This window comes from Cibotium barometz, chromosome 35 (genome assembly GCF_041138505.1).
Source record: "Cibotium barometz isolate CiBa-2024 chromosome 35, ASM4113850v1, whole genome shotgun sequence".
Taxonomy (NCBI): Eukaryota; Viridiplantae; Streptophyta; class Polypodiopsida; order Cyatheales; family Cibotiaceae; genus Cibotium; species Cibotium barometz.
Window position 1 is genome coordinate 31,409,537 of NC_141080.1, and position 10,423 is coordinate 31,419,959.

General features: G+C 44.5%; 1 protein-coding gene across 1 annotated transcript; it reads right to left on the reverse strand.

Moving 5' to 3' along the window:
* Positions 1-771: 771 nt before the first annotated feature.
* Positions 772-3,746, reverse strand: LOC147618324 (uncharacterized). The gene is made up of 2 exons (XM_086774791.1): positions 3,450-3,746; positions 772-1,425 (listed from the first exon to the last, which is right to left on the reverse strand). The coding sequence occupies exons 1-2, from the start codon at positions 3,648-3,650 to the stop codon at positions 997-999; spliced, it is 630 nt and encodes a 209-aa protein (XP_086630917.1). The 5' UTR covers positions 3,651-3,746; the 3' UTR covers positions 772-996.
* Positions 3,747-10,423: the final 6,677 nt, after the last annotated feature.

The following is a 10,423-nucleotide window of genomic DNA, read 5'->3' on the forward strand; positions in this document are numbered from 1 at the left end:
CCACCAAACCGTAAAGAAAGCTTTTTCTCTCACTAGTTCAAAGACACCTCTCCTTCAATATACAACAATCTTTAGCAATGACTAGGAGTTTGATACCAATTTTTTCATTGTTCTGGTAACTTAGAGGTTACACAACAATGTATAATAAGGGTAAGGGGTTTGATACCAATGTTTCAATGGTTCTTGATACCTTGAAGGTTATCTATTTGGGTGCCATCAAGTGTTGCACATCGCAAACCTTTTCATGGATTATGCCTGTCCAACTACTAACTACTAGTGCCACAGATTGGTGGCAGTACGGGGAAAATTCACAATATTGAATTCACCCCGAGGTGTGCTTGAAACTTTGAACTAGGCATAAACTGCCCCCTGGTTCGAACAAGTAGGATACAGTGGGTTCTGCACGATAGAATGTAGAAAAAATGGATGTGCTATTCCCTTCCGGTACGCACTAGGTATTGGAAGTCCACTTCTAACAAGACAGACAAATCCACATACCCTTGGCATACTTGTCAATCACTATAACCTAGCTTTTTTCCCCCTCTTAAATGCCCTACAAGTTTTGCATTGCAGGAAAGGGCACTGAAGGAGATTCCAACCCACCTCTACATTGAGAGGCTGAGGTGATTACATCTGTGGCTAGACCCCGTTGACGACATTTCCTAACTTGTTTGCAAAGATTATTCCAAGATATGGGCGACTAGACATCTATCACTCAATGTACCAATCCTACTTAAAACAATTTTCATTTGAACACTGTTGCACTTGATGTAGATTTCTACACCTCCAAAGTGAAAAAAACACTTTAAAAATTGAGGTTTAAAAAATGGTATTTGCCAGGTTGAATCCGTGTGTATACAAAAGTTCCAGAGAGAATCACTTCACATACGACACAAACAATACTAATGACACTTAGCAAGAGGGCAGGTCACAATGTAGCAGAGCAATTTTACAAGATAATTTAGTAAGTCTGAAAGTACACAATGGCAGCTTCAATTAGTCAGACTTTTGCAAGGTGGACACAAAGTTTGAGGCAGCAAAAGCCGCTGATCCCCCAAGCACAGTCGCGAAAGCAACTGCAAACTGCAAAACAACCTGCCATGTTGCATCTTCTGGAACAAAATAAGCAAAAGCTGGACCAGCTAGTAGTAACACTAAGGCAAGCACCAACAGAGATCCAGGGGTGCTAGGGTCAGTTGCTGCAGTCAAGACACCAAAATCTTCAGCCTTCGATAGTAGGCCCAGCTTTTCAATAGTAGACAATGAGAACCCAGCCTTTTCAGCTGCTGAAAGGAGCCCTGCCTTTTCCGCCTTCGACAGAAGCCTAAGTTGCTGAACCCTTGACAGCAGCTTTATGGCGGCAGGCTCACCGGACACCTTGTCGCGCAGATTTGCGGACTTACCTCCTACTTGTAAGACCTTTACCTGCACAACAAAACTGCCATTAAAAAGGCTTGTGTGATGTCAAGCCTAGTATTCTAGGTCAATAATACCACTGGTACAACCTTAAAATGACCAAGACATGAATGAGATACCAGTACAATCTATACATAACAAGCCCTGTATAGAGCTTGACAGTCTAAAACATTATCCATGGCAAAGGCATCTTGATATGTCATCCGAACTTATGTTCATAGGAAGATGCGTCCTCACCAACACATCCCCGATAACAAAGCCCATCTATAATCAAGATGAGCTCCTGCTCGGCATTGTCACATATTGTTTGAAGACAAACCCAAGCCAGCTGCCATACAATAATGTCTCTTTACATTAAAAAACAAATTGTCAAATCTTGCCACATCAACATTTGAGGAATTAAGCATTTTGCATGCTGACTTGCCGGACTAACCGATGATGCCCTCAAAGCAATAGCCTTGCTGTTCGACCTCGTTACTCTTCAAAAGGGAAGTCATGGGTACAAATCCAATAGAGAAAACATTTGTGTAAAACCTTCTGGGGTGAGAGAGACTTGGCGAAAAAAAGGCTGTGACATTGTGTACAACCTGTGTCTTCAGCTACATCTCGCCAGCACTCACTTGACATTGAACCACTCCCAGATGACACAGGACATCTAGGGATGACGTCCATCTGCCAGAACACCGGAACCTGCTGCTGCCATTCCCATTTACCAGTTCCTTACATTAAAAGATATGAGGCTACAAATTATACAGGAGTTCCAAAGTAAGGTTCAACCAGATAAAGAACAGACTCTCAGAAAACTAGCTACCACTAGCTAGCAGGCCAACAAGAAAAGAGGGCTAGACAGCTTGCAGGCTAACCTTCTCTCCTTCATATTGCTGACCAGAACCCCAGCTACCACATCTTCGGTGCTGCAGTATAACTAAGCCAGCTACCACTAGCTTGCTGGGCCAGTCGAAAGAGATAGATGACTAGCTGGCAGAGCTTCCCTCTTCTCTAGAGCATCTGAACTGCCCCAGTTTAAGCATTTTCTGGGTGCAGCCGCACAGACTTCTGGAGCTAGCACCTATTTTCCAGGACCAAGGCTAGACGTCTCGTATGCTCTCTCTTTCCTGTTGCGCACAAGCCCTGACTTTCACATATTCTGAGTGCCGCGGTACAGCCCCCCAATATGTAAACATTCAACAAAACAATTATCTTAAGGTGTACATACCCTTCCATAGATAAGCCAAATAGCCAGTTAGATGCTTCCTCTACAGTATCCACATCTTGAAGCACTTGTAACTAGGCATTATTAGCTTGAACCTTTGGTTTTAAGGTTACTTCTTGAAGCACTTGTAACTAGGCATTATTAGCTTGAACGCACGGACTGGAAACAGTAACAAACATGCCGCTGCACCAACAAAAGCTCATATCGAGCCCAACATTTCCTCTACAAGGGGTATGGCTTAGGCAAAGTGCCTACTTCTTAAGGAGCTCAGGAATTCAAGGTTATGTTGCCCAGATGTTGCATTTCGGCCAGAGCAACACTACCTGGCAATAAGCACACGCCCTGTTCTGGGTCAAGCATCTCCAAAACTGAAACCAGCCACATTCTACACAGAGAATGATCATCACCAGCTCAGGACAAGCTGAACAAGCAAGAAATGGCTAATAAACCCACAAATTAAAAAGTACAGAGAAATGGTAAACCATCACAAACTGATAAACAAGCCAGTCGTACACCTTTAAAGGTGTGTCCTGTAATAGAATTACTCAAGAAAGAGTTCTACTTATTACATGCATGCTTACAGGCACATGACTGGGCACCCATTGAAGGTTACAAAACTGCAAATGAGATGGTCAGGTGAGATGAGTCCACCGGTGAGTGAGTATGTGCGTGCGTGCGTGCGCGTGCGTGCGCGTGCGTGAGAGAGAGAGAGAGAGAGAGAGAGAGAGAGAGAGATTGATTGCAATGCCTACATTGTTGACATAAAAGGGTTTTGCAATCCAATTCAAACTGCAAAAGATTCGATTTGAAAGTTACGCACCCTTTTCCCTCCGATGTAGCGGGTGCCGCCGGAGCTACCAGGCTCCAGCCGAGCAGACTGTGTGGCACAGTTGATTAGAAGTCTGCTTCTTCTGCATCCATTTCTCTTTGGATTCTCAAGCCCCACCACTGCTTGGCTCTGCAGAGAGAGAAGGCCTGAGGAAGACCATGAAGTTGGCACGCACACAGCAGACTCCGCCATCCCAATCAAACTACAATAAACAACGAAGGCCTAGCAAGCGTGTGGCCTCGCTTCAGAAGAATCGCTTGCTGTTGGTGGAGGAAAAGTAGACTTGCTTTGTTGTGGTGAGCAATGCTCCCTCATCCGTGCCCACAATACTCCTGCCCAACAACGCTCTGCCACGTGGTACCCAGCTCATACCCATTGCTTGGTTTCTTTATGGTTGGTTACAGACTCATCCCCCGCCCATACTAATCTCTAGATGAGCGTCAGCCTATGTGTAATGGAATTGCAAGGTACCTTAGTCTCTAGGTGAGAAACGGCTTGGCGCCTCAGTATGGTCACTAGAGGGACATGGGTGGATAACATGACTTCTGACATGAAGGGCTGTGTTGGTTAGTAGCTAGGGCTACAAGAGGCACATGACCAGTTGGGTAAGATGAAAGGAAAGGAGACGTGTTAAGAAAAAGGCAAGCATCTATGGAAGTAGTTCCTATAAGAATTTAGCACACAGCGGAAAGGTACCTTGTAATGGAATTGCAAGGTACCTTAGTCTCGAGGTGAGAAACGGCTTGGCGCCTCAGTATGGTCACTAAGGTACCTTGTAATGGAATTGCAAGGTACCTTAGTCTCGAGGTGAGAAACAGCTTGGCGCCTCAGTATGGTCACTAGAGGGACATGGGTGGATAACATGACTTCTGACATGAAGGGCTGTGTTGGTTGGTAGCTAGGGCTACAAGAGGCACATGACCAGTTGGGTAAGATGAAAGGAAAGGAGACGTGTTAAGAAAAAGGCAAGCATCTATGGAAGTAGTTCCTATAAGAATTTAGCACACAGCGGAAAGATAGATAGCAAAACAAAGTGCAATAGATAGAGAATGGATAGAATCTAAAATTTTGAGATAGGTATAATGTGATAGATGTTGTCCACCCATGCGCTCTCAAGTAGAGCTTAGTGTAGAGGGTGTGGATACTCACAAGCATTGGATGCCTTAGCTTGTGATAACTATGTCTATATATAGTGCTGCAGGTGGTGTGGCGTATTCAACGCGTGCGATTACGCGGCATAAGCACGGTCACCGCCCTCTCAACGTGGCCAACCAACCACCGCCCACCAATAATGAACACCTAACCATCTCCTAACCATCGATGGTCATAATAATGACCCCATCGGTGTTTAAGTCGGGGTTCCCGCCAAAGACACGTGCCACAATGGCTTCTCGTCATAATGGGAGCCTTTACAAATGTGCACCAAACATCGATGTGAGATACATGCTAAGAGGCGAGCATTGAGTGTGTACTAACAGTTCCTCCACCATAGCTTTACATCCTTGGGGAGGAACATCAATGCATGGAACACCTTATATGTATCTGTGATTAGCTTGGCACTTGTTCAGTATCATAAATGTTGTTCTCTAGTACCTTGCTTACCCTTGAGCCATCATCTGACTCAGGCTCTCTGTGGGCTTGATCCTCGACATGGTCGTGAGAGGAATACGGAGGAGAGGATGAGCTTGAGCACCTTGCAAGTACACACACACACACACACACAAGAGTAGACATGTTATGGAAAGTCATGACCTCGAAATGCATCTGAGAGAGAAGACCAGATTGGGTACCAACAGCTTCCCCCAAGCCAAAAGCATCCCCACTTAGGTATTTTAGCATCCCCACTTAGGTATTTTTATAGATTTATTCCACAAAAAATAGATACATGACTAATTTTGCCCAGGCTTTCTCTGCAATCAATCAATCTTTACGAAAAATGATTAAATCATTTTATATAACAATCCTCCCGTTTGGGAGAGCAACTGTCCTCAGTTGCATAGAATAGCGACATTGTAATCATGGAGACATTCCAGAAGTCCCAATCTTTGGAATCGCTCACAAAGAATTTATATCGTGTGCATACAAGTTGGATTAGGCTCACTCACAACTAGTTCACACACTAATTTGTAGCGTGCATACGGAATTAGGTTGGACTCACTCACAAACAATTCAAACACTAAAGTGGATTGGGCTCACTCACAATCCTTTGTCAAAGTAAAAATGGTTGGAATCGCTCAATAACCAAAATTGATTGCAATCATTGTTCAAGTAGGTAAGGTTGGACTCACTCACAACAACTACCTGTTATATGCATTGAATTGGAGTCGCTCACAATTATGCTTTAGATAGGGCTGATTAGTGTCACTCATAACCATCCATTCACATAGGACTGATTGGATTTGCTTGCACACACAACCATCTAACATGTGTAATTCATAAATAGAAATTGAAAGGAAAAGAAAAGTTTGGTAGATTGAAGTAGAACACTTCGAAATCTACAAAAAATTCATAAATAGAAATTGAAAGGAAAAGAAAAGTTTGGTAGAACACTTCGAAATCTACAAAAAATACTAAACGCTAGAATGCGGATATTAATAGATTACTTGGAAATTTAAAATTAATAAGAAAATTTGTAGCATAAGAAACATAATACTTGTATAATTAAGAATTAGATTTTAGAAAAATGAAAAGATAAAACATATGATAGAAAATAACAGTGATGTATTAAGATAGAATGCAAAAGTGAAATACTTATCAGTAAATTTGTAGTTTGTAGCTATTCTTTTGTTAAGGTTTTTTCATGGTTGTCCTTTCATTGTGCACACTTGGACCCATGCTAAAGCCCTAGCCTAGGTGTTTATCTATTGCCTTCAGCATTAGCCTTGGATTAGTAGGCATGTCCATGTGCATGCACATGACACTTCTACTATAATGAAAGATGCCCAGTTGTGGCATGCTAGGTTTGGCCATACTTCTATTCATGGTTTGATGCATTTGTAGAAAACATGGGATGTTAGAGGACTTTTTGTTAGCCATGCCTCCAAGAAGTCCCGGTGTGAACACCTCTACCCACTAGCACTTTTTACTATGGCTGGACAGAGGTTTTTTCCCCATGTACATTTTCTAGCACGACTCTCTCACACGTTTTTCTCTTAGAGCTCGACTCTGTGTGTGTGCGTAAGTGCGTGTCTGTGTGTGTTCTCTTACACAGCTCCCCCACCATAGCTAACATTGGTATCGAAGAAGCTTGCTGGTTGCCCACGTCAAGCTGGTCGCACACGATAGCTGTAGATCTGGTCACCATTCATATCTACAAATAAGCAGTTGTTAACCTATGGCGGACATTGAGACGTATTACTTTTTACGTCATATAATTAATTTAAGTATTCTGAGTCATGGGCCGGGCTTGTCGGCACCACCCACATGTAAAGGATAAAGGGACTGGGTGATCGCCGATGAGAGGGCCGGGCTTGTCGGCACCACCCACATGTAAAGGATAAAGGGACTGGGTGATCGCCGATGAGAGGCGCACCTCGAATGTCATCAGGATAAGGGTTAGGATCAACCGGCCATGTGTGGGCGCCCATGTGTAAACGGCTAGGTCACATATAAGAGTCAAATGTAACCCTAAAACCTCTCATTCTCAATGTCTTGAATACAAGGAGTGCTATTGCCTTATCTTCTCCATCCCCTTCTCCTGCGTGTGTGTGTGTGTGAGAGAGAGAGAGAGTAGCGATTGAGCATTGTGTGGCGGCACAGCGGCGGCGGCGAGGCGGCAGGGCAGTTGCGGCGGCTTCGTCTTCATCTCGGCGCGAGAATCCTTCACGACGACGGTCTGAGCAGTGAGTGACACACCTTTGCTCCCTGTTTGAGCTTGCTGGTTTCTGGTTGTGTGCTTGCAGCCATTCGTGGCTCGCATACGGTGCCTAGCAAGTCCCCAGCTTCGACACGTGTGCGGTAAGAGCGCACATTTTTGGCGCCGCTGCCGGGGAAATGCCCTGCACCAAGCTCCAGATGCATCTCGGGCTGCTGTTTGAAGTCAAATTTATTCTATAGGAAAGGCATAGAGTGGCGTGATTGTGTGTATGCTGTTGAGCTTCATTCATTTTTTCGATTCTGTTCAACCCAATCGTTTCTCAGTTCTGCACACTGTGTGCGTGTGTGTGTGAACACGGAGGCCTGTTCTTCTCGCAGTTCTGTGTGCCGTGTGCATGCGTGTGTGTGTGTGTGAACACGGAGGGCAGAGCAGCAAGGCATTGTGGCAACCCTATACCCTAAAACATCTCCCAAAAAAAAAACGAAAACGAAACCCAAGCCCGCGTGGAGCGGAAAGAAATTTTTTATTTGAAAAAAAAAATTGAAAAGAAAAAACCCCCAATTGACCTTGACCCCGACCTCGGTCTTTTTATATATATATATATATAGGAGAGTGAGCCTCCATAGCTTTCTTTCAAGTGAAAGCCTAGGGGGAGTGAAGCTCTATATGTAGTCTACCCCCCAAGGAGTGGAGTGGGCATGTGGGACAAAGCCTTCACCTTTCCCCCCAAAGGCACCCTTGGACTTTCAAATTTAGGCCTCACACCTAGACACAAATAGAGTGTTCTGAGGACCACGGGAGCTCCGGATAGGCGAACACTGTGCTGTAAAGCACGCTAGGACCCCTTGAACGATACGCTCATCTCTTGAGCTATCACACACCCTAGTCCAGGTTCGACCATAAGTAAGGGGATAAAAAACGGGTTAAAAACAAGACAAAAACAAGTAAAAACAGGGTGTGAAACACCTGAGAAACCACTTGTGTGGGCTTCAAGGGTAGTTACCAATGCCCATAGGGTACCCACATCACATGCATCTATGCTCTAGTAGTCGGGTGCTAGAGTCTGAGCAACTAGAAAGCGTTTCAGTTTACGCAAGCTCACACCATCCCTCCACGTTAGCATCTTGGCCTTCAGTTGGAACCCAAGGAAGTGCAACCCAAGATCCACGAATAGCGGCTAGTGACTCGTCCTCTGACTTTGAAGTAATGGAAGGACACCCTACCAAGAACTCTGAGGAAGCAAGCCAAAACATGCCAGTTTGGGTCCCGGATCTAGCATGTTTAGTCGTCTAATAGAGACTTTTAGTAGAGCTACGCGCTTTGAACCTGCGAGACAAGTGAAGTAAACGAAGGAGGAGGGGAAGTAGATTCGCCATTCACATCTCATGTAGACCCTGCCCTCCAAAAGAGTATCCATGTGGATATTCTACCCACTTCATTTAATGAAGGCCCTACTGAGCTACCACCTTCTGACGCTCTTCCCAAAGTAGAGGTCCCTAGAAGCCAATCCATAAGAAGTGACAAAGAGAGCCTTTTGGCACGCCAAGTTTAGATGGGATATTTCTCAATGAAAATTGGGAATATGACCTACACACAGAGACTCTGACTGACCTATACATGGGTTACACATACCATGTAGGTTGGTTAGAAGTCGTACGATCTACATCTAGTGGCACCAATCTAGATGAACAACAACAAATGATATGTGAAGTTATCCATAGAATTATCCAATTTGAGAGGCAGAATAGGAGAGTGAACCTAGTTTCCATTGGTCCTATGAGATTTTTGGATACGGGCAAGGCTAAACAACCAACCCTGTCACAATTGGAGAGTGAGTCTCGTAGATCCTTCATATGTTGTTTCGCCTGGAGTCTCAATGTTGGTTGAGCCCACGAGTAGTAACTTTAGCTTTCCAACTTTGGCTCAACTTTCCATTAGGGAATCCACAATGCCTACTCCGATGATGAGCATGACGGAAAGTGCACCCGTTTACCACTGTAGTTAGTACAACACCGCTACCTAGTGGTACAATACCTACAACAGTGCGTACCAGTGCATATCGACCATATGTACCTATCGCTACTCATGCTCATGTAGCTCCTACGCCTCCACTTATGCCAATGGCGTATGCTCCACGAATGCCTTACCACAACCCTTATCCAAGAGGAGCTATGCCTAGTCACATATCATATCCTACGTCAGCTGCATACAAATCAAGACCCCAATGCCAACTCCTGTCACAACCAGGCCATCCCAGAAGTGCCTCCACCAGCTATGCCTGCTCACTTAGGTGATCTAGCAGCGTTTGCTCAAACGATTGGATGATCTATTGCGGAAAACATGCATGGCATTCCTGAGAGAGAGCCTAGAAGCAAGGCGGTACAAGTTGCCAAGCTCACTCAGAACTTTAGTGGTAACGAAGATATTAGGAAGCACATTGAAGTTTTTGAAAACGTGTGTGATTCCTTGGAAGAGCACAATGAGCTACATAAGTGTAAAGCCTTAGGCTTAACTTGAGTGGAAAAGCCGGAGATTGGTATCGAACTTTAACGGTTGAAGAGCGTACTCACTATCCCACTCTCAAGAGATTGTTCTTGAAAGAATACATACATGAGGGTGTGCTTTGGGGAGTAGCATCTCAACTCCAAAAAGCTGAACGCGAGGAAGGAGAGTCAGTGAGAGACTTTATTAGTCGACTAAAGCATCTAAATTCTCGCTGTACTCTCGATGAGCGCTTCAATAACAACCAACTTCTTGATAGATTCATCCGAGGATTGTGCCACGAGGACATATACAATGGCCTAGTCATTAGAGGTCTTACGACATGGGAAGCAGCCACTGCCAATGCAATCCAGTTAGAAGACAACTTGATGTGATTGCAGGTAAAAAGGTGTCTTCGGAGACAAAGTCTGTTAGTTCGCAAGTATCTGGGCACGAGCCAATGACTGTAAAACCTATTGCCAAGGAGCCCAAGATATCCGAAATGTCTATAGCCGACCTTACTAAGGCTCTCCAAGAATACTTTAGGGGTAATCGAGCTCCTAAAAATAGCCATATGTACCCAAGAAGAGAGCAACAATGGTGTTTGGTTTGCTTAGGACCACATAGCACAAGTGAATGTCCCACATTCAGAGTTAAATTCAATGGG

Excerpts from the sequence above, each read along its gene's own strand:
- LOC147618324 (XM_086774791.1), bottom strand. The coding sequence starts at position 3,650 with ATGGCGGAGTCTGCTGTGTGCGTGCCAACTTCATGGTCTTCCTCAGGC. Across the intron at positions 1,426-3,449 it reads GCTACATCGGAGGGAAAAGG|GTAAAGGTCTTACAAGTAGG; the intron begins GTGCGTAACTTT and ends TTTGTTGTGCAG.